This window comes from Manacus candei, unplaced genomic scaffold, assembly GCF_025592945.1.
Source record: "Manacus candei isolate 608988 ecotype Guabito, Panama unplaced genomic scaffold, ASM2559294v1 h1tg000050l, whole genome shotgun sequence".
In the NCBI taxonomy this organism is placed as follows: domain Eukaryota; kingdom Metazoa; phylum Chordata; class Aves; order Passeriformes; family Pipridae; genus Manacus; species Manacus candei.
This window is the reverse complement of record NW_026138098.1, coordinates 14,414,615-14,440,590: the sequence shown is the minus strand read 5'-3', so window position 1 is coordinate 14,440,590 and position 25,976 is coordinate 14,414,615. Positions and strand designations below refer to the sequence as shown.

Here is a 25,976-nt window from a genome sequence, read left to right as displayed (position 1 = left end):
TCTTCTCCCCCGAGGCGGGGATGCAGCAGCTGGGTGGGACTGGGATCTCCCCTTCCTGTGGGTCCCAGGGCGCAGCCGTGGTACATGGACACCGACACACAGGGCTCAGGGGTCCCTTAATCCCCCGCAGTGGGCTGTGGGGGTCTGCGCCCCTCCTGCCCTACGCCTTCTTCATCTCTGTCTCCTTTTCTGTCCCTGCGCGGTCCCTGAGTCCCGGGGCTCTCCCGAACCGCCGGAGCCCGCACCTCGGTGCAGCCCGGAGCAGCGCTCTCCCTGCCTCCTCACGGGAGCGCTCCCGCTCTCCGCCCCCCGTCCGTGCCTCAGTTTCCCCGAGGCGGCAGTGCCGGGCTGACGGCTCCCGGGAGGAGGCGGGGAAGGACGGGAGGGAGGGGGCGGCCGTGCCCAGCCCCGGCGGCGGCGGGGACCGGGGCGGCTGCGCGCTCCTGCTGCCGTGCCGAGCCGTGCCGAGCCGCGCCGAGCTCCCGGCACCGCCGGCCCCTTGCCGCGGCCGCGCTGAGCGGCGCGGGCGGCGGGGCGGGGGGAGGCGGCGGCCGCGGGCAGCCCCTGCCCGCCGGCGCAGCCCGTGCGCCCCGTCGCCGTTCCCCCCGCCGCTCGGCGGGGCGGGAAGATGCGGAGCAAGGGCAGGAAGGAGAGCCTGTCCGACTCTCGCGACCTGGACGGCTCCTACGACCAGCTGACGGGTGAGTGCCGCCGCCGGGGAAGGTGCAGCAGCCACTGGGACCACGGCGCGGGGCGGCCCCGGGCACCTGCTTCCAGCCCCGCTGAGCCCCGGTCCCTGCCCGCTCCGCTTCGCCTCACGCCTTGCTCGGGGAGAAGGGGAATGGCCGCGACCCCGCGCTGGAGCAGGGTGACAGTCCCGGCCTCGCAGGGGGATGCTCCGGGGGCGGTAGGGTTGGTCCCAGCCGGTCAGCTGTTGTCCCGAGACAAGGAAAAGGCCCCGGCCGAGGGGTAGGGTGCCTGGATCGCTTTTGGCTGCCCCCAAGCTCACGCTCCCTCAGTATCACTGTTACTCCCAAGCCCCTCGGGACACCAGTGTCTGGCATTTGGCTCTCTCTGCCATGTCTTGGGCCACCCTCCCTGAGGTGGCACAGCAGCACTCCGGCAGTAGGTTCCCCAAGACTGGAGAGACTCACTCTGCTCAGAAAACCCCAGCAGCACCACAGAGCCTGGTGTCCTCACCCATCACCTGGTCTTCCCTAGAGTATCTCCAGAGATATTCCAGCCCTGGATGGGGTTGGCTGCAGGATGGGGAGGACAAAGATGACCTGTCTGTGATGCTATTGCATTCCCCTCTATCCTCTGTCCCAGAGAGTTGCTGGGCATCCCACATCCCACCACATCTGTCCACCCATCACACTTTATCCCCCACTGTCCGATAGTGAAGCAGCTGGGCTGGAGCTGGCAACATCCCTTCTTCCCCATGTGCTCTCCACGGATCAGGCCAAATCCTGTCCCCCATCAGGGCCCCTGTTGCAGCAGCTGTGCAGTGGGGCAGCAGTTCCCACCTGCCTCCCAGGACCCATCATGGAGCTGAACCTGTCCATAACCAGTGGGGTTGGGTGCCCTCATTCCGCAGGCACTGTGATGTGTGCACAGGCAGCTCCTCTGACTCCTGGTGATGCTTTTCCTGCCACAGTCTGGAGTGAATTTCAGGCTTTGCTCTGGAATTTCGAATAGGTGGAGCAGCCCCACACATGGAAAACACTGCTTACTGTCTGCCCAAACGTGCTTCAAAGAGGATATTTTTGAGCTGTGTAGGAAATTGGAACCCACACACAACTTTTGGTTTCTCCAGTAACTTTAAATGTCCATATGGATTTAAATTAAATCAAAGTTAAAAATAAATTCCAGTCTCAGAGAGACTGAGACCTTTTATGCCTGGACTTACCTCTGAACCAGTTGTGCAGTAAGAGCCTGGGTGGAGGGGAGCTGTGCCACCACACAAGCCCCTGTCCACAGGAATGGGGCTGCAGGGAAGTCTCTGGGGAACAAGGCTGAAAATATCTGCCCCATTTCCCGGAGTGGGAAGCAGGCCCCGACAGGGCATGTCACTCATTTGCCATTGCTGTCAGGTCATGACCTGCCAGGGCAGAGCCTACAGTAACACCAGGGAGGAGAGGGAGCTGGTCCCAGTGGCACTGATTTCCTCTGCATTGGCTGAATGTGCTGGAGCCATTCTTCCCAGTGGAGAGAAAGTTATCTTTCTCACAGAAAGTGTGGAAGTGATACAGGCAGGAGAGGGAGGGTTTACTAGCTTGAGCCCCTGCCTTCTGTCTGGCCTAGGCTCTCCTGGTACCCTGCGGATGCAGTGAGGAGTCTGGACAACCATGGGGCCATAGTGAAACCCTGACTTGAAACTGGCAGTGCCGGTGTGGGCTTAGTCTCTCCCTGCAGATGGGAGTGTCCCTGCTGGCACCTGCTGTTTGGTAGCACAGCTCTGCTTGGGGACAAGTATAAGCAGTTTGGTGTGTTCCTGCAGCTTTGGAGACCCCCATCCATCAGGGTGTGTCTGGGTCTAGAGAACATCTTCCATACAAGAGCTGTTAACCGAGAGATGATTTGGTGTCAGGTGATGTGACAGCCCCACAGCAGTTCCAGCAATTGCTGCTGTGCATAGGGACAGCAGTCAGTCCTGCTCCCTCCCATCACTGCCCAAAAACAGGAGTGAAGGCAATGTGATTCCCATCTGTGCATGCCCAGTGTGTAGTAGGGTTTGCAACACTTGCTTCGAAAAGAAGGAGAGGGGCTAATGGGAAGCAGGACCCCCAGCCACACTCAGGAGAGAAACCCTCCACACTGTACCCAACAGCACACTCATTTTTAAATTTAAAAAACTGTTGACAATGAGGGTGCAGTGACAGCCCCCCCTCCCTGCGGCATCTCCAGCAGTGCCCAGCTGCCCCGGCTGTGCGGGCACGTGGATGTGTGTGTGAGAGGCCCGAGTGAATGAGAACTGCCTGTGTGTGAGCAGCAGGGAGAACAGCACTGCTTCCCGTGCCAGGGGAACACGGGCTGGCTGCGCTGGGCTGAGCTAGAAAGGGCCTTGCCTGTGCTGGCCCAGGTGTGGCGGTGTGGGGCAAAGGCAGGCAGCAGCCATGCCTGGCTGCTGAGTCTGTGACTAGGCTCCCACCTGGGTATTAAGGAGAGAAATGTTTAGGTTACGCCACTAGGAAATTAAACTGGTCCATTTCTAGGATATTTAGATGACGCTAGTGAGAAATAAAAGCCATCCATAAATTACATTATTCCTTCAGCCTCTAATGACATAAGTGATTAGTGTGTAAGCAGAGCCCAGAGCCAGTGTCTCAGGACTGCTCTGGCCATGGCCCTCCGTGCAGAAGAAATGGGAGTCCAGTGCCGCTTTGTCCCAAGAAGCATGGGTACCACATCCCTGGCCCCAAATGCTGGTTATGTGAGAGGTGAGTGGGCTTGGAGAAGGGTTTTGCTCCTGCCTGACACTGCAGGGATGTGCGGACAGCAAGGCTGCCCCAGCCTTAGATGGGGAGCAGGGGTGGATGCCCTGGGACCCCATCATACCCCACAAGACAAGCTCATCCCAGTCGTGCTGTGTCCTGTGAGTGGGACAGCATATGTCAGCATGGGGTCAATACCTGGGCTCTTTGGGCTGGGGCAAACCCCCTAACTGCCTTTCAGAAAGATAAGGGATTCACCTCCAGGGCTGTTGGGTTCCCAGAAAAGGGTTAGCAGGATCTCTTTTCACCCTTGCTTTCTCACCCCTGCTTTCTCCCTTCTGTTGTCATGATGTGGGGACTTGAACAACCACTTTGCTCCACCTCAAAGGCAGCCGCAGCATTTGCAAGGTTGAGCAATTGCTATAGTGATCATCTGCAGAGCTTTGGGATCCTCCTGTTTCTGGAAGCACGGCTGATGGATGGGGACTCCCCACCTCTTAGCACTTTTTTAGCAACCCGCTCTGGGAGATGAAAGCCTTAGGTACCAGTGTAGTGGCAACACAGCATCTGACTGAGCTCTCCTCCCTACCTGGAGGGAGAGTGTTTCAGAGGCGTTTCTCCCCATGGCAGTAAGAAAGGAGAGATGGGGCCGAGCTGTCTCCCACAGACACACCAAAGGGAGGATGGGCCAGTCAGGTTGTTGGAAGCACAGTGGGAGTAGAGTTCTGGTCCCTGCCACGGGATAAAGCCGGGGAGCCGTGCCCTGGCAACGCATCTGCCGCAGGCAGGTCCCAGGTGATGGGCAGATCTAGGGCTGCACCAGGGACTTGTTCTGCTGCCGGCAAACCCAGCAGCTCCATTGTGGCTGCTCACAGCCTGTGATCAGCTGGGTGGGGGGAACATCTCCACCAGCTTGCCATAGCGTAGGACTTCCATCTGTGAGGGGGATAATTTATTTCCCAGGGTGTGGAGGAGGTGTCAGTGCTAGCCTGTCCCAAATAATAGTGTGTGTAGGGGGAAACACTGGGATCTGCAACTGGAGGATGGAGTGACAAGGCCATTGGGTGGGAGCAAGGGCATAAGGCAGGCAGGGGCTGGCCGGGAGCCCATCTTCAAGTGTGCATGGCAGGTTGTGCGGTGTGCCTGTGTGCTGGGGTGGATCCCAGGGAGAGGGACTGGAATGAGGACTGTGCCCAAGACCACTTCACCTATGCCCAGAATAAAGCTCCTTCTCTTGCCCAGTTGCTTCCTGGAGAAGCACAGGAACACTGCTGGCTGCACAGCCCTGCCCTCATGGGTCTATCAGAGACAGCTGCCTACATCCCTCTGCTCAGTGTCAGGCATCGGTTGTCCTCTCCTCCTAGAAGCAGCCCCCAGGAGGGGTGGCACACACTGGTGTCCTTCCCCTGGGGTTCCAACCCATGGGAACTGAGAGAGTTGCCCATACCCCTGCTGCCCTGTTAATCTGCCTCCTCTGCACTGCCGCTGTTGCCCCACACGACCCCCTTTCCACTTGCCACTTCTGCTCCTGCAGCCTGATGGTGAGGCTGGGCTGGAAGCTGGGCTGACCCTCAAACCAGGTCCCCAAGCTCCCAGGAAGTCCTCTGTCAGAGTGGGGTACTGTGGGGTTAGGATCTTCCACTCGTGTGCCAGGGCAGAGGGCTCCCATGGGTCCTCTTCATGCCAAAGCACCTTGCCCTCATTGACTGCTGCACCTTCCTGGGGTGATGGGACTGTTGCCTAACTCTTCCTCATCTCTGTCTGCTGTCTTCCGTCTTCTGGCATCTGTACCCTCTTTTTCTTCCCTCTTTGCTGTCCTGGCTTGTCTGCAGCTCTTTGATGCTGATGAATCCCCTCTGACAGGGTGTTGTGGCCCTCCCTGAGCAGAGGCTGAGATCCTGGGGGTCCCTGATGGAGGGGATGCTACTCCAAACCTGTACCAGGGAAAAACCTCACATGGGGCAAGGAGCGTGTGGGTCATACTGCTAGGTACCACTGCCCATGGACAGGTTGGATTTTGCAGTTGGAAAGGCTGGAGCTGAGGTTTTTGGCAACCACTGCTGCATCCCTGCAAGCAAAGGCAGGTCGGAGTCCACAGGGAATTGGTGGCATGGGATTAATTGACAAGAAGTTTGTGGGTTTGGGTGGGGCAGTTATACAACTGATTTCTGCAGATGCTGAAGCATAATTCACAGGCTGTTACAATTTTGTCCAAGGGGTACAGCTCCTGCTGCACGGGGCTGGCCATGCATGGGCTCTTTCATCACAGGCAGAGTTTTTCCCCACCGTTGGCCGTGTTGCGGCTGGAGGTGCCCGGACTCGGTGGTGCTGCTCTTGTACTGTGTGCTGTGCTGGAACCAGTTGCCCCTAGAGCTTTGGGAGCCCAGACAGGAGGAGGTTTGGTCTCTGGAGCAAACTCTGTTTCCCTCTGAACTGTATTGGGTTTATATGTCCCAGCTGGAGCTGAGCTGCACTCCTCACCACCAGGACATCAGTGGGTCACCCCAGTCCCGAAGGACAGGAGAGACCCCATTAGTGGAGCTGCCCCCACCTCGCTTTCTGGCTCTACTCATTAGTGATGTTTTCATTAGGAGAAGTGGTTTGGTTTTGTTTAAGCCAAATTGCTGTGCTTGGGAGATGATAAATCCATCTGCTGGCAAATCACTCTCCTGCCGCCGGAATGGATCCCAGCCCTAGGCTTTAATCATGCCGCAGATGAATGAGCCTCTAGTGAAACAAATCTCCCTGCTGTCCCTTGCCAGGGGGGCTGAACTGGGTGGGCTGATGCCATGGTGAGGAGCTCTGGCTTGGGGTAGAGAATCAAAGCCTTCACTAAGGTTGCAGAGCCCTGAGGGTGGTTATTGCTGAGCAAGTGAAATTCTGGGGCTGTTGCAAGTGGCTTCCCTGGGAGCAAAGGGGGAGAGGAGCCCCTTTCCATGGGGCAGGGGATGTGGGTGGGTTAGGGGTCCTGTTCAACCCACCATCCATGCCAGAATACTGGGGCTGGGTGGGTACCATGCCATAGTGGTGAGTGGCAGGATACGGAGGATGAATGTCCCCGCTCCCAGTGATACCCCACTGAGTGCTTTGCAAATGGTATGTGGCATTGGGCTGTGCTGGGTGGGAGGCTCTTATTGGGGTCCCCAAGCTGCTATGGCTCCGGCTGCTTCTGGCTTTTAAGTAAATTTGTCTTCCGCTTCAAATGAAAACGGGTGGTGCAGTCCCCGGGGAGCAGTGAGAGTAATTAGCTTGTTTGGAGAGGGAACCCTGCGGGAGGGGAGCTGGGGGCAGGATATTGCTGCCTTCAGCAGGAGGGTGACACCTTCAGTGCTTCTGAATCTGGGCTTTCGTGAACGTTTCCCCTCTGGTCCAGACAGGGCAAGTCACCTACAGAAACTTATGGGCAGGGGTGCTGTTGGCATGCATGTATGTGTCCACGCCTCACATGCCTCTCCTGCCCCTAAGGCTCAGCTCCTTCTGGTTCTAGGTGATTCCAGCCCCATTTTGGCAGGAGGCACTCTGCTTTTGAACCTGTTGGGTTGGGGTCCTCTCCTGTTCAGGCAGCTGGCACCCCTCCCAACCCTGGGCCAGTGTTGGCATTGCTGCTGGGGACTCCGGGTGCGGCAAGAGGGTCAGTGTCCCATCCGTGCTGCTCCTGCTTACTCCACCTTGGGACATGGGGGCCTGGGGATGCTGAGGTCTGCAGGACATACAAGCAGGTGCCCCAGCTCCAAGCACTGGTGCTCATCTGATTCCTGCACCAGCTCCATCTGCACTGAGTGTTTTGGAGGCTGTGCCCTGCTCAAGGCAAGGATACTGCATACCCCTGCATGTAGACAAACCTGATCCATACTCCTCTTAGAGAGCCCTGGGCTGTACCTGGGACAAGCAGGTGGCTTTGTCTTGTGACATCTGTGGAGAGGTCTGTCAAGGACCACACTGCAGTAGCAGTGGTGCCTGTAGGTAGACAGGGGATACTCAGAGCCCTGAGGGATGGTGCCAGGATGGCAGTGGAGATGGATGACTTCACCTCTGGCCCCTCTCCACAGAGCAGATCGGGGACAATGATGGAGAGACTAACTCAGCAGGTGGGGTGGTGCTACAAATCTGCTGCCACAGCTCTGATGCAAAGGCTTAGGGACTGACTGGGTAAGATAGGACCATCCCTGGGCTGTCATGCTGTGCCTGTGAGACATGTCCTGTCCCATGGCAGTGACATTCCTGCAGGGAAGGGGCTAGACCGTCTGGAGCAGAGGAAGTTTTCTTGGCAAGATACTACTGTGAGAGACTGACAGGACCCTGTCACTGAGCCTTTGTGGGGCAGAAAGTGGGACCTTGCTCCTGGCTTCAGGCACTGACCCGAGCAGCAGAGCTGGGATGCTCCAGCTCCCTTACCTGCCCTCTTCCCATCACCAACAATGCATTTGGACACCAAAAAAAGTGCTTTTTAGGGATGGAGCCTTGGTGATGGTCCGGCCAGGATTTGAGTCACAGGGAAGAGGGGGTTCTGTTTTTTTTTTCCCTTGGCCCAGCTGGGGAAGCTGTGGGATGCAGGGAGGCACTGGAAAACTTGCACAGCCATGGGTCGGGAGCCAGGGAAGAGCCATCCAGCTGCTTTCATCGGTTTCTGCAGCCCATCCAGCTGTGTTGGGGTGAAATGAGAGCTGGCCTGCTCACTAACGAGATTAGACAGGCAAGCCATTGCTCCTGGCCCCTTTGGTTAATCGCTTCTTCCTAGATTGAATTTTTTTAAATTGCATTGCTTACAGAAAGCCCCTGAATGGGTTTAGAGGCAATAATCCACCCAGCCCTCCATCACTGCAAGGGTCCCCCTGGGGCTACTTGGCAGTGGGTTGTTGAAGTCCCCAGTGTGTCTCCATATGTCTCTGGTGTCCCCAGGAGGTGGCTGACAGGGTTGGCCCTTGACAGTTCTTGATTTATTCCAAGAGGGAATACGCATTAATTTTTAATGGTGTGATTTAGCAAAGCCTCTAGAAGTGATGGAGAAGAGAGCAGGTCAGATGCCAGGCTCTGTGCTGCAGTACATGTGGCAGATTCCCTTTGTCCCCCACTGCTGTCCTGAGGGCCATGGTGGGCAGCTGCCCACCAGCCCATCCTGCTGCACTCCTAGGGGCATGTTGGAGTTGGGGTGTAGAGTGGTGGGGCACAGCACCCCTAGCTCTGGTTGTACCTGCATGGGGTCTTGTGTGACCCCAGAGCAGGGAGGGGCAGCAGCTGGTGGGAGGTTTTGGGGTCGCAGAACAGGTTGGCAAATGGGTGTGGGGCTTGGGCAGCACAGGGAGGGTTGCTATAATATGCTGTGGTTATGACTGATGCCAGCATCCCTTGGAGACATCTCAGCCCTCTCCTGGGTGGTGGAATCTGCCCTTAAGTACCTCTTTCTTTCCCCCTTATTCTGCTTCTAGAAGTCACATCTTCCGAGCCCAGCCCCAGTCCTGTGCTGCCCATGCTGACCCAAACAAATTTCCTCTGGAGCCCACCCTCCCTGCTCGCCTCCCCTCCATCGTACGAAGTGAGTCACTCCCAGGCACCGGGAATCATTCATGTCATTTCCCCCTTTGCCGCAAAGTCATTAATGCGAGTGGAATAATTTGTTGCATAACGGAGAGGATCAGTGGGAGCGCTGCTCCAGCAAGTGATTCCTGGCCCTGGCCACCACCACCCGGGGAGAGGGCAGCTTGATGGGAGCATTCCAGGTCTTGCTGGTCCCACAGCTGCATCATGCTCCCAGCAATGGTGTCGGCTGCCTGAGGCATTTTTCCAAAAACCATCAAGTCCTGCCTGGACCCCAGCTTAGCAGGATGGACCTGTTTGTTGGGGCCTTAGTGTCTGCTCACCCTTGCAGAGATCCTCTGAAAGGGGCATGTTCTGACTGCCCCACCGTGACATGGGCAAGAAGTGTCCCCTACATTGATCAGGGTATGTGTGTTGAGGCACCCTTTGTCCTGGCCATGTCCCTGCCTCCCACCCATTCCAGCTCCTATGAGCTCCCCAAGCCATGGAGTCACAAATGCTTTCCACCAGCAGCCAAATACCTCCCAGCTTCTTGCTTCAGAGCTGGCGACCCAGAGGTGCCCCAGCAGGGCTGCAGGCAGCTCTGGAACTATTCCCAGTGAATTCCCAGCCAGCTGTTGCTGGTGAAAACCCAAGCATGGCTGGGGGTCTCTCCCAGGGACCTTGCAGCCTCCCAAGCAGGGGGCTGGCTGGAGGGGATACTTGTCACCTCAGCTAAGGACTGTGGGTGCTGAGATCCCATGCTTGAGTGATACTTGCTGCGGTTATGGCAGATCCAGTCTCTCCCCTGCATGTCAAGGGGGAGAAGGGCAGGGAATAGTGCTTGAGGAGATAAGAGTCATTGTGGAGGCTGCCCCACTGCCCAGGGTTAATTTCCTTCTATCCCACACTCGGCCAGGCATTAATTTAAAGATGCTGTAATGGGAGAGGGAGAGCGTAAGAGGATTGGGCTGAGGGCAAGAGGATTTAAGGAAGGGAAGGGAAGTGGTTGGGAGCTGCACAGGGGACAATGGCATCCGATGGTGCAGGATGGGCAGGAGGTGGCTGTGCACTCCTCAAGCCCAAGCCACACCAATGTGTCCCAACTGCAACTGTGATGTTACCCAGTGGTACCCTCCAACCCCTGGAAGGGAACATGGGGGTGAAGCTTTCCCCCTCCTCAGGGAGAGCACCGCTGCTGGGTGGCTGGGCAAGGAGGGGGCTGTAAACTGCTTGCCTGCAGCATGGCCATGCCCCATGTTCCACCCCTGCCCCTTGCTGTGTGTGGGACATGAGGCAGTAGTTTTAAACTCCAGCCCAGGGTAACCCAGCAGAAAGGCATCCTGCCCAGCTCAGAGAGGGGCAGGCAGAGCCTCTCTGGGGTGCCATGTCCCAACAGCGACTTTGTCCCTTCTTCTCAGCTGGGCAGCGCGTCCCCTCGGTGCAGAGGGCTGCCCTGAGGCAGTAACTGGAGAAAGGAGATGGTGTTTAATATTTCAAAGTGACTCACTGAAAACCTGCTGTTCCCTGGGGCTGGTCCAGGCCCAGCATCTCCGGAAAGAGGCCAGGATCACACCCCAGCCCAGTGTGAACTGCAAAGGGAGGTTCTTTTGGGACCACATCCATCACAGCAAAGGAGCCTTTTCCCTCCTCTGTTGCTCGAAGACTCAAGGGTCCCACCTCTGCCCTGGACTACATTTCCAGGACAGGAGCATGAGTTCCCAGGGGATGCAGTGTCTCCCCTGTGCAGTGCACCACCCTGTGCCTCCCTCAGCACTGTTTGTTTTCTCAGCCTGCCCTGCTGTAATTACAACCTGCTGCCACTCTCCAGATAATAGGTCTTTCCTTTTATCACTGCTTAATTAAATAACTGTGGGGAAGTGAGGGGCTAGTAACCCCTTGTTTGCCAGGATGAACAACCCAGTGGTGCTGGGGAGGTCTATTGGGGATGGCACAGGATTTGGATGGGGATGGCTGTGCCCTGTTCTGGGAAACATAGCTGAACCTGGGGTACCCCCATGCCCTTGAGAGGGATGAGGTGCTGACTTTTTTGTTCATGTGTACAGCATGTCTGGCACAAATGTTTCCAGGCCAATCCTCAGAAAGTGCCCTGAATGTGACCACTGTCACCCTGTCTGTAATTCTCCCCTTAGCTTGGAGCCTTGCCTGCTGCCAGGCTGGGGACAGTGTGTGGGCAGGATGTCTGCTGCCAGGCCAGTCACCTCTGCCCGCAATTAATTGGTGCTAATGAGTATCCCTGGCAGCTGCTGCTGGGTCAGTGAGCTCTGATTGAGTATCTGCCAGGCTCTCTCCCTGTGGGAGCAGATGCATGGGTCCCACTTCTTGCTCAGCAGAGCATCCTCACTTGTGCAGTTGGTCATCAATGTGTACATGGCTCCCTCTGCTCTGTCTGCCTTTGTACCTTTGCCAGGAAGCTGGTCCCAGTTTGGGCACTGCCAGTAGTGCAGCTCCAGGAGCTGCCCCCGTGTCTTGCCCCTCTGGGTGCCAATTTCTCCCCATCGCAGCCACCCCACAAGGTGCTGCAGCAGTGGGAACAGTGTCTGTTATGGCATCCTCAGGAACAGAATGTGGCCCTCTTTATAAACACATGGGCAGGGGTGGTAGGAGTGCTCCCCTGGGCACTGCCTGTCCCACTGTGATGGAGTGGGGAAAGGTCTTTGCGTTGGTGATGAGATGTACAACATGTGTGATGGGGGTAGTCTGGGAAATGCCCCTCACTAAGTGTGGACAGCCCTTGGTGTCAGGGGCCCAGCTTGAAAATGATCAGTTGGGGTATGGAGAGGTTTTGGGAGTATTCTGGGTCTTTGTGGCAAGATGTTGTGGGAAGAGGAGCTGTGTAGGGGTTGTGTACAGGCAGGGGAGTATGGGGTTACCTGCAGGCTCAGGGTACCTCTCCTCCTAGTGTGTTGCCTTCCTTGCTGCCTGTCCTCCCATCTGCCCTGGATTTGCAGTTCCAGAGTCAATTTGCACAGATCAAAGCCTGGGGCCATCTCTCATCTTGGCTTACCTGGGTCCTGCCTGCCCCAAGCCCCGAAAGCAGGGGAGGTTTGGAGGTAATCCTTGCAGATGGGATGCTGCTGACTAATTATAGCAGAACCTCTCGCTTCGTGGGAACCACGGTGAATTGTCCCTCGAGCCCTGGCAGCAATGGTACAAATCTTCTGCTAATTAGACTTGAAAGTCCTCCCATGAGCTCAGGCACAGGATGGATATTTGATTATTAACATATTTATTTCTGAGCCTCTCATCAGGTCTTGCACTGGGAGGCTGTATTCCCCCCCACCCCATCACTTCTAGGTACATTTATTCATATCAAGAGTGCCTGGGGGCTCCAGAGGGAGGGGGGCTTCTTCTGCTCTGTGTGCTCATTTTTGGGGTTGTTTCATCAAGGTGTGTGGAAGATAACTTGCTGATGCTGGCAAGGTCTTGGGCAGGAGCAAAGCTCCCAGGTTCTGTGCTTCCCACTAGCTTCTCTCTCAGATGGGGTGCTCCTGACCCTCATGACTGGGTAGGAAACCAGGGATGTCTTTTCCCACCTGCTCCTGGGCACATTGGTTCTTGGAACTGGATAGGCAGATGAGGGGGTGGCACGGAGCTGGTGCTGAGCAGCCCATCACAAAGCTGCCTGCCATGGCACCCCCAGGGGGAGCATCCCTCCCTCCAGTGGAGGCAGGAAAACTGCGACGGAAACACTGTCTCTGAAACAACTGAAAATAGCTTTCCTGTCCCCAAAATGTCAGTTTTTAAAAGGCAGTCTCTGGGGGCCCCCCTGGGCTGGCAGTGGGCTGAGCGTGTGCCCTGGAGATGCCAAGTGGGTGGCCCTGCTGCCCCGTGGGGCAGAGAGTGCAAGAGGCTGGAGGGCTGAGCCATCTCTCAGTGTAGAGATGGAGAGAGGGAGAGTGCTGGTGTCGGGGGCCATCAGCCCAGCCATAGGGCTGTGCAGTGTCTTGGCTTGAGGCTGGAGAAAAGTGCAGGTGAGCTGTGGGCTGTTGGAAGGATAGTACTTGTGTGTCTCCCCTGCCCATAGACACCCAGGTCTACCCAGCCACACATCCAGGGGTTTCAGACCAGTGCTGGGGTGCTGTTGGCATGGGGACAGGTGAGAAGCCATGGGTCAGGACCTCAGCCCCATCTCCAGCAGCGCTTTGCTCTCTCTACCTGCCTTGTTGCTGTCTCCCTGAGAGAGGGCACGTGCCTTGTTGCAGCTCTGGGGTTATTAATAGCAGCAAACACTCTCAGTGCCTTCAAGACAAGTCCGTTTTTGGGGAGATTCCTGCCATTTGAAATATGCTTCCCCTCCCTGGGATCCCTCTGGCATCTTATCTCCCTCTCCCAGCTGTGCAGCCAGCGTGTGCCAGAGGCCCTGGATAAGCGGTGGTGCTAATAGCCCGTGTCACTCAGCCAGCAGCATCTGCCTGGGTGATGGAGGGTGTCCTGCTGCCTGGCCCACAGGCAGCCCCAGGCTGCCTGCACACGTGGAAACCGAGGTCGTGTCCTAGCCTGTCCCCACTGCACTTCCTCCTGACTGTCACCATCACCCCACCGAGCTGGATCTGTGGCTGCCAAGCAAGTGCTGATTGCAAGGAAATGAGCCTGGTGCCATCTCCCATTTACTGGAGCCCAACCTGTGTGTGACTGCATGGAACTCGTTAATTTGTTGCCATCACCATGGCTTGTTGTGTGGTGGTGAGGGTGGAGAGTCTGGAGGGATGCTGAGGGCTGTGTCCTCCCCTGGAGCAGATTTGGAAGCAGGGCTGGCATCACTTGTGGCCAGGATGAGATTTTTCCCAGTCTCGCAGTTCAGGAGACCCTGCTGAGGCTTAGAGTGGGAGTGAGGATAGGGCTGACTATGGAAACCCCTGCTGGTCCTTGTCAGATGCCATGTGCACGGAGCAAGGTGGGCATCTGAGGGGCAAAATGATGCCAGTTCAGGGTAAGGAGATTCTGTGGTTGTGTTGTGCCCCAGTGTGAGCCATGCACCCCCATCCAGTGATGTGCCTACTTGTGAAGGCCATGCTCTTTGGAGGTCCTGGGGGCTGGGCTGCCTCATTGCCTGATGTAACCTGGGTACCCCAAACATTGCTGTGCTTTGCCAGCCCAGCAAGCTCTGAAATGGCCCCAGATGGTCCAGGCAGGCTGCGGTGTCCTTGCTTACTGCTGCAGCCTTGATGTGTCAGCCCTATAACCAGGGATGGGTTCAGGTTCTGGCTCTTTTCCCTTCCCTGTGCCTCTGTTTCCCTGCAGCTGTTGGTGCAGTTCTTTGCCCTCCCATTGCAAGATATGGAGAGTCTTGGGGTGCACCCCAGGAACCTGGGCGGGGGGTGATGAAACCTGTTCCCCCAGTTTTGTCACCTTCTTCCCAGTGCTTGTACCCTGTTCATGGGGGCAATGAATTATTGACGGCCTGGCAGGCAGGGGTGTGTCTGTGACTGCCTGCCTGATACCAGTGGAGCCTGCATGCCATCGAGCACAGAGAGCTTTTCTGTGTAAATCCCTAAAATATTTAGCAGAATGGGCCAAAAAAAAAATCCAGCTTGGGAGCAGTCAGTGCCTCAGTACAACCCGGATGGTGATGGGCTGTCATGGAGGTGCTGGGGGGATTGGACACACCAGGGTGGTACCTGTGGGGCTCTGACCCTGATCTTGGCCTGTCACCCACCACCCAAGTTGCTCGTGGAGTTTATGTCTCTTTGTCTGTCCAACCACGCATCCATCACCTTTCTGCTTGTCTCTGTTATCGGATTGTGGGGGTGCCCCCATCCTTTCCCTGCATTGTGGGGGTGCTTTGGCATGTCTTGGTCCCTGGTGTCAGAGAGCCAGGCTCCTGCCCCACCACCCGCTGTGTGCCAGCTGCTGACAGGTTGGTGCTGCGGGACCGGTGCATGGTGTTGGGCTGGGCTCTTTCCCTGGCAGTGCCTTCCTGAGCAGACAGATCACGTCACATACATTTTTTAACAGGATCCACCGGCTGAGAACGAGCTGAGCTGTCGTCGCACGTTTGTGATCAAAGCCAGACGTGCCCTGGCAGCCCGGGGAAGGATGGCCTTGTGCGCCACTCCTCTCCATCACAGGCTGATTTACAGGGCAGAGCAGGTTGGGGATCCAGCCGTGTCACAGGTTGCAGGTGTGTTGCCCTGCATCCCTGAAGGCACCAGGATGGCCAGTGCCCTCCTTCCTGCTGTGGAGCAATGATTCCTGACCCAAACATCTAAGGATGGGGGCAGCCATGATGCAAAGCTGGTGCTGCCATCAGGCTTCATGCACAGTCCTACATCCTGAAATTGCACCTTCTACTGGGAGTCAGGGGGAGCTGGGTTTGCTGGCAGCAAAGACTGGGGTAGGAAAGGGTTTGTGCTTGTCCTGGATGTGTTTTAGGCTAAGTTCACAAGGGAGCAAGCAGAGGTAAGGGATGCAGAGAGCTGTGGCCAGCTCTGGATGGGAAAGCACGTGGAGCCAGCTGGCTCTGACATGGCAGGGCTGCCCCGCAAGGCAGGCTGGGCCGCTGGCAGCTTTCCCTTGGCCTTTGCAAGCTCATCCTTTCAAGGATGCTCTCTGTGCCTTGGCAAGGTACGAGCTGTGTGCTGCCCCATGTTCTGTACATCACAGGGCCAAGCCCCGGGGTGTGTGGCCAAGGGCAGTACGAGCTCACCTGAGAGCACTCAGCCCCTCCCAGACTGTCTGTCCTCTCTGAGCCTTCCTCCCACCTCCTTCCTGGGTTTGCTTCTGCCCCTCTTGCCTCCCCGGGCATGGGGTGGCGGGTGCCGGCGGTGGGTGCCTGCAGTGTGGCCATGCAGCACAGCTGTGCTGTGTGTTTCCCTCTGCAAGCACCAGCAAAGCCCGCGGGCTGTGCTTCGCTGTGACAGCACATCCCATGTCAGACCCGCTGCAAATCCTGCCTGCTAATAGCTATGCAAATTACCTCATTAGTTGCCTTATTTATTTTCTCTGGCATCACGTTTTCAGCACTTCCCCCAGTCCCGGAGGCTGTGGTTTCCCCGGGCTGGGAGGAGGCAGGAGCAGAGCAGCAGCACACAGGGCTGGCTTGGCTGAGCTTTCTTCTGCTGGTGGCAGTGGTGTTGGGATCCCACAGAGACACCCACCCCGATGCCGTGGGTCTGGAATCCCTTCTGCCGGGATGTCCACCTCCTTCTCCTCCTTCATCATATCCTGGCTCTGGGATGAGTCTTGCTGAGCTCTCCCTCTGGCCAGGAACTGCTCTGTCCCTGCCAAGCAGCTGTGGGTCTGGCATTGCTGGGATGCATATGCCCTCCATCCCCAAAAAAGGTGAGTGCTGGATTTAGGTAGAGAGAGAACAGAGCATTTGCCCAGTCTCTGTGGGCCTGAATGGTGTCTTGAGGCTTGGCACAGGGCTGCAGAGTGTCCTGCACTCCTTCCACCCTGACTGCCCTTCCTTGGTAATGGAAATTTGCCTCCTTCTCATCCTGATTGCCCTTCCTCATTACTGGAAATGTGCCTCCCACCCTGACTGCTCTTCCTCCTTCAGAGAAAGGTTGGCAGATGATATCACAGATATCTGCCAGCCATGGGATGACTCCAGAGAGCCCATGGATGTCCTGGCCAAGGTGGCCCTGGGCTGGAGCACTGATCTGGTACTGTCCCTGGGGTGTGTAGCCCAAGCTGAAACACTTTGAAGCCCAGGCACCATCCAGGGCTGGCAAGAATGGCCCCTGGGCACCAGCTCACGGTGCCCCTTGGTGATGTTCATGTCCCAGGGCATCCCTATCCATGCTGTATGTCCTGCAAGGATCACTATGTCCTGGTTGCATTTTCTAGGGATGCTCATGTGCCCACGACACCCATGACAGTGAAACAGGCTTTGCATGGACACCAGGGGACCCACATACTAGTGTGATGACTCATATGAAGACCTTGATTTAGCCACCCCATGGGCTTGTCTGTGCCATGCTGAGCTGCCTGCAAGCATTCTGTCTGCTTCCCCTGTTCTGTTTGTCTTTTACTTCCCCCCTTCTCTCGGCGGCTGTGCTAATGAATATTTCATGGCCAGGAAACAGAGCGAATTCCCCCGGCAGCTCCCCGCACTCCTGCGACAGGTACCAACCCAGATGTCGCTGTCTTAGGAAGCATGGGTCTGCTAAGAAGCCGTCTCGGGAGGAGAGGGCTTGAGTAGGGAAGGACGCAATGGCTCTGGGTGTCCCCATCCCCGGCGGTGCTGTCACTGCCCTTTCAACCTGCAAGGAACTGCCAGCGGACCGCGGTGGCCACGTGTCCGTGCAGGGATGGCCTTCACGGCTCCCTTGCCCCCTCTCACACGCGTGCAGGGCCACGCTCCGACACAACAGCACGTGTCCCCTCCTGTCCCCCGTGTGCCATCAGCCGCCGCAGCCGTCTGAACGAGCCGTGTCCCCGGCTCACCTCCTGCCGCCCTGCCGCTCTGCTGCGCTGTACCGGGGCTCCTCTCAGCGTCAGGCGGCGGCAGTGACACCGCGGCGGCACCGAGAGTGGGGCACGGGGCGGGGGCACAGAGCGGGGGCACGGAACGGGGGCAGGGAGCGTGGGCAGGCACCCGTGACAGCGGGCGCGCCTCGTGGCCTGTATGTCCTGCCCCGGGCTTCTGTGTTTCCAAGCTCGAAGTGTCCCGGTACAGTCCTCAGGCAGGCATGGGGACGGGGGCAGGGAAGCGGGAGACAATGTTGGTCTCCAGTCTCCCTGAATTTACCCTCTATCCCCTACAGCGGGGAGCTGGGCTGGTTCCCAGTGCAGGCTCGGCACTGGAAGATTCAAGGCAGTGTCTCCCCTTGTCAGAGCCAAAGCACGTGGGGGAGCAGAGGTGTACACAAAGCCTGCAGCCATAGTCTTCCTCCTTCCTATTGCTGCAGCTCCAGCTATGACATGTCCTCTCTGGGAGCCCAGCAGATGCTCTGGGGACAGGGGCTGGCTCTAAATGTCTTTTTGGGAATTATGTCCTTTGCCCTGTGAGGCACTCTGGGGAATGGAGTTCCCCTGGGGCTGGGGCAGGGGCTGAGGAACAACTGGCCTCCTGATGGGAGGAGCAGGTCTGGGAGAACCACAGGCTGGGTTAGGAGGCAAGAGCAGGCAGGATGCACCCTGCAGTGACACCCTTAGTGGCTGTGTCCCAGGTGATGTCTTCAGCAAGAAAGAGTCTGTAAAGGTGGGTTGCCTGCCCTGCCTTGTGTCTTGCTTTTGATTTGCGCTAAATGCCGGCTCATGGCTCATCTTGTCAGGGAGGAGCAGGGTCAGTGACCAAGTGGCTTTGCTGCCTTTCTGCAAGGGCAAGACACACAGTCCCTGGTGCCAGCCTGGAGACTGTGTGCTCAAAGAGAGCCCTGGGATGGGAGCAAGCTGGCTCATGTCTGCAATGCACCATCCTTGCAAACTACCTGCTGTGGGTTGCTGGGTGCAGAGGGAGAGGACAGTCCCCTGGCTCAGCTCATGTGGTTCCCATGAACTTCCGTCTCAGTGTCAGTGCATAAGGGCCTTTCTGGAGAGCCAAGGGCCAGCCCAGAGGGGTGATGGTCCTTTGGAAATCACTTTACACTTCTGGACTGGTTGTAGCACCCGGAGATGCTGGTGGGCAGCCAAGCCTGGAGGTGGGATGGGTGACATCGGTGCTGGGCTCTTCTCTGCTGCCATGTCCCTGCAGGCTGGTGTGGGGTGGTCTATATCTGCTGCCCTGGGGGGAGGACAAGAGGTCCTCTGTTCCACATGGCCATCACGACCAAGGTGTGCAGGATGGCACTTGCATCTCTCACTTGCCCAGGACATGCTGAGATGGAGCAACTTTCTCTGTCAAATGGAAACTGGCTTCCAAGGAGCCAGATGGTGGTTTTTGTGATCGATCTGCAAACTTTGTTTGCTGTTACGTCCTGTGGGCTCTGGCACCCTCCTGTGGCTGTTCTGCCACCTCTCCTGTATCCCGTGGGCTTTTGGGATGCTGCAGCTGCCTTGGTCTGAGTTGTGCTGGCTGGTCCCCACGGTGGTCCTGGGAGCTGCCCCCCTCCCTCAGAGTGGGGGGAGCTGTGCATTGTCAGGATCTGGCCTTGTATCACACAGCTCAGGGGATCTGATTGTTGCAAGAAACTGTCCCAGTGTATTTGTGTTGTGGGGTTAAGCCAGGAACAGGGCTCCTGGATACTGTAGATAAGAACGAGGGACCTAAACCCCAGATCTGTCCCCAGAATGTGGCAGAAGGGGACTGGGCACTGCTGGAAGCCCAAATTTCTGAGCTTTCAGGTGGGGGAGGGTGGTTCATGGAGCTAGATTCAGTCAGGGCTTTGTATTCACAGACTCTCCCTACAGCTGTGTCTGTCTGCTGAGCTGCCCACTCTGCCTTGGCTGTCTCCTTCCCCTTGTGAGGTCGATGTCCCTTGCAGCCCTTCCCCAGCCCAGGGCTTTGTGGATGTACTATTGTAGGGTTGCCAGTCCCTGCTGTGCTGTGTGTTGTGCCTTTTTAGGATCTCCCCAAACTTGGCCCAGCTATGCAGTGACCAGTGCAGCATCCCCTGGTCCAGGTCCCCCCATCCTGGGACAGTGTCCTGCCATGGTGTGGAGACACTCTGTTGGGGGGCTGCCTGTCTTTTGCAGGAACATGACCTGAATAAGAGACAGGGAGAGCTTGGTTTGAAGGGGATGGCCTTTCTTTTGGGGAGCAGGAGGTGAGGTTACCCTATACCAACCCTGGTATAGGATTGGTGGGAGGTGGTGGTGCTTACGCACTTTCCCTTGGGGGTCCTTCTTGAGGTATTAGTAGGGACTGGGCTGTTCCTTGCTGGATCATGGCTCCACCTCCTTTTCCATCCCTGAGGGAGAAGAAGCTGTAATTTCCATCAGGTCCCTTTTTGTTCACTTCCTTCCCTATTAATAAGAGATGAAGCTTATGAGATAATAGAGCTTGGATGGATTCAGAACTGATAGATATTGCTCGTGTGGGGTGTGAATGCAGTGTAGAGATGGAACTACAGCTGGGAAAAAGGAACTTGGGGAAGAGATGTTGTCTTGAGTCTGCACAGAGCATCTCGGGCTGGCTCTGGGAGCAGGGAAATCCCATTGCCACCACATGTCAGACTCCTTTCTGGCTCTGACATACTGTGCAAGGTAGCAACTCACTGCCAGCCTGAGCTTTGGAGCGAGTAGCTCTTAGCCTGCATGGTCTTGGAGTTTGACTTTTTTCCTCCCATTCTTGCACCCATCCTTGTCTCCTCCCCTGTGTGGAGACAGCAGAAGTAGATGCCTGGAGATGCAGGACACTTGCAGTGCTGGAGTGCTGACGCCCAGGGATGCAGGATACTTGCAAAACCAGCTGGCTGGAGAAGATAGTTGATGTCAGAGGATACAGGATGCTCACAGCACTTAGTGGGAACGGATGGCTGATGCTCAAGGATGCAGGATCCTCTCGGTGCCGGCTCCCCTCCGGAAGGAGCATCCCTTGGAGAGAGGCGGCTCTGGGATGCAGCAGGGCCTCATTGGTCAGCGGGACCTGTGGAGTCTGCCGGTTGCCATACCAACCTGCCTCTGGTTCCCAGCCAGCCGGGGCGTGAAGTGCCGGGTCGGTCTGGTGCCAAGGGGCGGACCGGGAGCCAGGGGCAACCCGAGGCTCTGCCAACCAGGGAAGCGTCCATCTGCCTCTGCCGGAGAGCTGTCTGGCACTGCCGGGCTCCCCGGCTCCCCGCATCACCCTGACTCTGCTCCCCACCTCTCCTCGCAACTTCGCGGCACGGAGGGGGCCGGCGGCGGGCACGGCACGGGGGAACTCGCCCGGGCACCTCGCTCCCTCTCGGCGGTCAGCTTTCGTGAGCCTGAGCCCCAGGAGGGGCATCGCCGCCAGCCCCTCTGTCCCGCCGTCCCCCTGAACCAGAGCATCCCCGCGCAAAAGTTGCCGCTGCCCGCCGCCGGGTTTCGGGGCCGGCGGCTGCCGCGCTGCCGGGCGCTGTCGCTGCCCGCCCCGCCGGGCTGCACCGGCCGCCCATGCCCGCGGGCTCGCTCCGGGCAGGAAGGCTCTGTCCTCCCCCGGGCATCGCCCGCTGCTCGGAGGAGCAGGGGGGCTGTTTGGAAGCCGGGAAGGGGTGCGGCTGGGTCCCTCCCCAGCGCTGGGAGCTGGAGCCATGAGCCACTGCCAGCAGCGCTGCAAGAGGCAGCTGGGCCGGGTGATCCGCTTCTTCTATCAATTTGTCACCGGCACTCTCTCCCAAGGTAGGTGCCGCCCTGGAGGACACGGGGTCTCTGTTCTGAGGGAGTGGTCTCTGTCTGATGAGTTCTGCGAGGTTATTTGGGGAGGGGGGAAATCCTGTTCAGGTGCTGAATGCTTCAGCTCCTGGCAGAGGGGTTGCACTGAGCTCAGTGTGGAGCAAAGCTGAAGATCGTTCCAGGAGGCAATGAGAGCCCCTAAAGGCCCCCTGTGGACTTGGGGTAATGGGAATGTTCTATTTGGGGAGGGGACTGGTGCAGAGTGGAGCGTGAAAGAACTGCTGTGCACATAAATGGCAGCTGGTCGGACTCTTCCCTGCCGTATCAAGGAATATGACTCCTCTGGGGCCACAGCTGTGCCCTCCATCCATCTGGCCAGGAAAGCCCTGGGTGTGCCCCACAAACCAAGGCAGGGACACACCCTGATGCCTGCATCTGTTTATGTCCTGGGATGCTTGATCCTGGGGACAGAGCTGCATGCTGTGTGCTCCTGGTTTGCTGTCACAGCCGTGGTAGGACCCTCATCCCCATGCCAGCCCCTGTACAGACCAGCCAGTTGGCCAGGGCCCTCTCTTCGGAGTGTGAGCCCAGAACCACCTCCTAAACCCAAAGGGTACATCTTGGGCAGGTCATCGTGTGCCTGTGTGTGCTGGGACTCCCGTTGTGCCACTCCTGCCCCTGTCCCTGTGCCCCTGTGCAGGGGGCAAGCTGCCACCCCCATGGCCTTGCCCTGCTGAGGACCACTGGGCTGCCCCTCTGAGCAACAACAGTGCTGGGGGGGATGCACTTCGTCCCATGAGTGCGGGGAAGGCCTTATTGGCAGTGTCATGCCTTGGAGCAGGGCTGGGACTTGCACTGCCTTTGCCAGGACCCAGCCTGCCTGAAAACCCCTTGCAAGTTCTGGCCTCTCCTTGCCCGGGGAAACCCCTGTGTCTCCCCAGCCTTTGCCCATCCCTAGGGCCAGGGAAAGGCGGGGATAGCATGGAGATGCACTTGGCACAGCACTGGGGGTTGGGACATGGGAGCAGTATCCACCCTGTGAGCCATGCCCAGCTGGCATGCTACCTTCCTGCCCACAGGGACCTGAGCCCTGGGATGGAGGGTCCCCCTGCATCAGGGGACAGTCCCCCAAGCCCAGCAGTGTGCCAGGCTCTGGAGGCTGGGTGTGCTGCAGGCAGTGCCAGGTCCATTCCCGCTTGTTGGCTCCACCGGGCACCAGCCAACTAGTCCGGAGTGAAGGGGGAAGAGGATGAGTCAGCTGAGTCCGGCCCTGGGCATGAGGGGCTGAGCTGCAGGTGATGAAGCAAAGTGGGGATGGGACTTCTGTGTGTTTCCACCCCCACCACCTGCAAAGACATCCTGCAGATCTTTATCCCAGTGTCCTGGGCTTTGCAGCTGGGCACTATGGCACTGGGGCTGTAGCGGGTGTCCCCCACAACTGGGTCTCTGGACTGGGCATGCGTGGTACTGAGCAGCACCAAGGGCTGTCCCTACAGCCCTGCTGGGTGTGCACGGGGCTGGGACGGGCACAGAGGGCATGGCTGGCCGTGGGACACTGACTAGCACTGCGAACCCTCTTCTCAATGTCCTCCCAAATTCTCGGACAAGCCAAGGTTGGGTGAAACCCAAAGCCAGGCAGCTCTATGTCCCTCTAACTCAGGGTTGGGAGTGGGATATGGGGCTTGCAGAACCTTCTCCACTCCACAGCATCTACTCTTCCCCAGCCGCTGCCCTGGTCCATGGGTGACCAGGATGCTGCCCCCTGTCCAACTGCTATCTTACCCTATAGTCCCCTTTTGGGGGGCAATGAGCCCCTCTGTTCTCCCTGCATAGGTGAGGGAGGTCCCATGGAGCTCACTACAGAAGGCACTGGGTGCCCGACCAGACGTGCCCCAGGGTGGGGGGCCCCCAGCTGGGTGCCCTAGGGAGCTAACCAAGGACGGGTCGCCAGAGAGGAGAAAGAGAAATGACTCAATCAATTAACCAGATTAAAACTGTGACTTCACCTCCCAAAAATAGCATTTCACCAATATTTTAATGTGCTTATTAATAATCTGCTCGTGCTCTGATTAGCAGCAAGGTAATAAGGGATCAGCTTTAACCTAAATTTAACTCTCCCTAATGGATGATGGCCCCGAGAACAAAAAAAAGGAGAAACTCCTATCCATCAGGCTGGCCCCCCAGTGGGTCAGCATCACTCAAGGTACCTGAGCAGCTGCTGCCCAGCTGTGCCTGGGGACCATCACCTCACTCTGGTCCAGCAAGTCCTATGACACATTTTGTGGAGGTAGTGCCCTAACACCCTGCAGCACTGGGTGAAGAGCACTTTGGGGGTAATCACAGGCATGGCTCTCGAGCAGGGCAGAGCCTGGCCATGGTCAAGGTGCATGGTCCCCTCCTGAAGAGACAGGTCCCTTGACCATGGATGATTCCTTTGTTCTGTTCCCCATCTGCTCCCATTCTGCAGCAAGGCACAGTTCCCTATTCCCCGCTGCTGGTGGTGCTGGGAGGATGGAGATGGGGACCAGCCACCTGGCTACCTGATGGCTCTGGGTGTTGCCCCATGTGTGCTTGTGACACGCTGTGTGCGCGGAGCTGCTTTCTAGGCAAGAAACCCCGCTCCCAGGCACTTCTATCTACACACAGAGGGTGGCTGGTAGGGTGGTTAAATTTAGCTGGGTGGCAGGGCTGCAGTGCCAGCAATGCCAGACAGCCAGGATGGGATGCTTCAGCTGGAGGGGGGATGCTTCATGGCTGTTATTATCACAGCCCAAAGTGGGACGGGAGGCACTTGGTGCCAGCCTGTGCTGCCTGTCCTGGCATAGCTGTGCCTGGGGCAGTGTTACAGGGCCTGCCACCCTCCCCAGGGCTGAAACGTGGGCATATGCCAGAACCACTTTGCCAGACTGTCCACTGTCACCTGTGGATGTTCAGAGCAGTTGGTCTTGGGGGAGAGAGAAGGGAGGGAGTGGAGGATCTGGATGCTTGGATTCTGCTCTCTGAAACAGGCACAGCTGAGCATTTCTGTACTCCTGATCCCACACCTGAGTGGCCACATCCCTTGGCTGTAGCTGTAGAGTGGTTATGGAACATCTTGTATGCAAAGAGATTTTGGGGTGAAACACTTGGGTCTGTCTTTCTCAGCCATGTATCTGTATCCCATGGGGCAGCTGATGGGGCCAAGCGCAGTCCGGGGACCAGAGGTGTCTCAGGCATGGGTACAGCTAATCCCACATGGGTTTGGATCTGTGAGTGTGCCCAGGTCCATGGTGGCACTGTCCAAGTGCACCCAGCATCACAGAGTGGGAAACAGGCTAGTTGGCTCTGACTCCAGGCTGAGAAAAGCAGATGATGATCCCAGACATCCCTGGAGAGGTGCTGTGCTGGTACACAGGGGACAAGATACCAAAGCCTCTCTACCAGACCCAGGTCTCTGGGATGACAGAACTGCAGAGACACCTTCCTTGAAGGCCCCATGTGTGGAGCAAGGGCGGACACAAGCATCTCAGCAGAGATGCTGATGTTCACTGATCCTAGGCTGCAGCATCATTCCCTAGGGAGCCCCGTTTCCAGGACTCCCAGCTCCTCCTGTGGGGTGGCAACAAGGGGTCGAGCCCTGAGGATCCCAAGGTCAGCAGGGAACTTGGAGCAGCTCTTGAGCTGTGGTGATGCCTTGCTGGGCCCGTGGCACTGACTTGCACCCACATGGGTAATGAGCCCCGTCTGTTCTCTGCCCCCTGCTTCCTTCTCCTGGCTGATGGTGCCACTCTCCCCCCGGGCCAGGAGGGTTATTTTTAACTGTTTGCCATGTGCTGCCTGAGCACAATTAAGGTAATTGGTTTGGGAGCCTGGCTCTCACACAACGCTCCCAATTACCTGCCTGCCTGCCCGTGCAGCCCCCCGCCTCCCTGCCCGCCGTGGCCGGCTCCTCTGGCAGGGGGACTGTCGGGACAGGGCTGCCCCAGATAGCACAGCGGGGCTGGGTGGGGGGCACAAGTGGGCACAGGGGATGGAGCCATGGAGAAGACATCCCTGCACAACGACAGCCTGCTCTATGCCTCCCTGATTGCCATCCTCCTCCTCATCTCCTATTGGTTCACCACTCGCTGCTTCAAAATCATCAGCGGCATTGAAGGTACGGGGCTGGGGACTTTGGGGGACAGGGTGATGCTGGCCCATCCCATCTGCTTCCACAAACCAAGTAGTGAGGTAAACCAGATGCTTGGTGTGGGAGAGGTGGATTGGGGACCCTCTCTCTGCCTCTCTGGGGCACCTCCATCTCCTCCTCAGTCTCTTAATTTGTTCCTCCTGGACCTGGTCCTGCTCCACTGGTGGCAACCACCAGGCTGAGCCATGGCAGTATCCAGGGCTGTTTCAGGGTCCACCATGCCGCCGGTGTCCGGGTACTGCTACCCTTCACTGCAAGATGGGGACACAGATGGACTCCCTGGAGCCTCCTGCTCTTGTAGGGTGCCCAGTGCTGATGCCGGGGCCTCAACCTGCATTTTGGGGCTCTAGGTCCCTTTAGGGATGACCTACATCTTTGGTCCTTAGCTGGTGTGTTTGGGAGCTCTGGGATGTGGCAGGGGTCCCAGTTTTCCTGGTGAAGGGTCTCTCCAAGCCCTGCTGCAAGTAGGATGTGAATGCCAGAAATTTTGCAAGGTGAGACCCCAGGGCTAGGAGCAGGGCAGGAGGGGTGGCACTGGCATCACGTGTCTGAGGACGTGCAGAGCCTCTCCTGCCTGGGGTGTGCATTGCTCCATCCATCCGTGTGACCTCTCTCTGCAAAACTCAGCCATGGCCTTAAGGCTTTTCCTATGGCAT

The 25,976-nt window shown here is 57.6% G+C and overlaps 1 protein-coding gene across 5 annotated transcripts in view; it reads left to right on the top strand.

Annotated features, from left to right (window-relative positions):
* Positions 1–581: 581 nt before the first annotated feature.
* Positions 582–25,976, top strand: part of KCNIP2 (potassium voltage-gated channel interacting protein 2) — a 44,194-nt gene continuing 18,799 nt past the window's right edge. For 3 of the 5 annotated variants that reach the window (XM_051800021.1, XM_051800018.1, XM_051800019.1), the window contains exon 1: positions 582–701. In XM_051800021.1, the coding sequence (XP_051655981.1) occupies positions 629–701 (73 nt within the window). In that variant the 5' untranslated portion in view covers positions 582–628. Of the gene's footprint in view, positions 702–25,117; positions 25,288–25,976 lie in introns of those variants that run through there. The other 2 variants (XM_051800022.1, XM_051800020.1) reach the window with 2 other exon arrangements.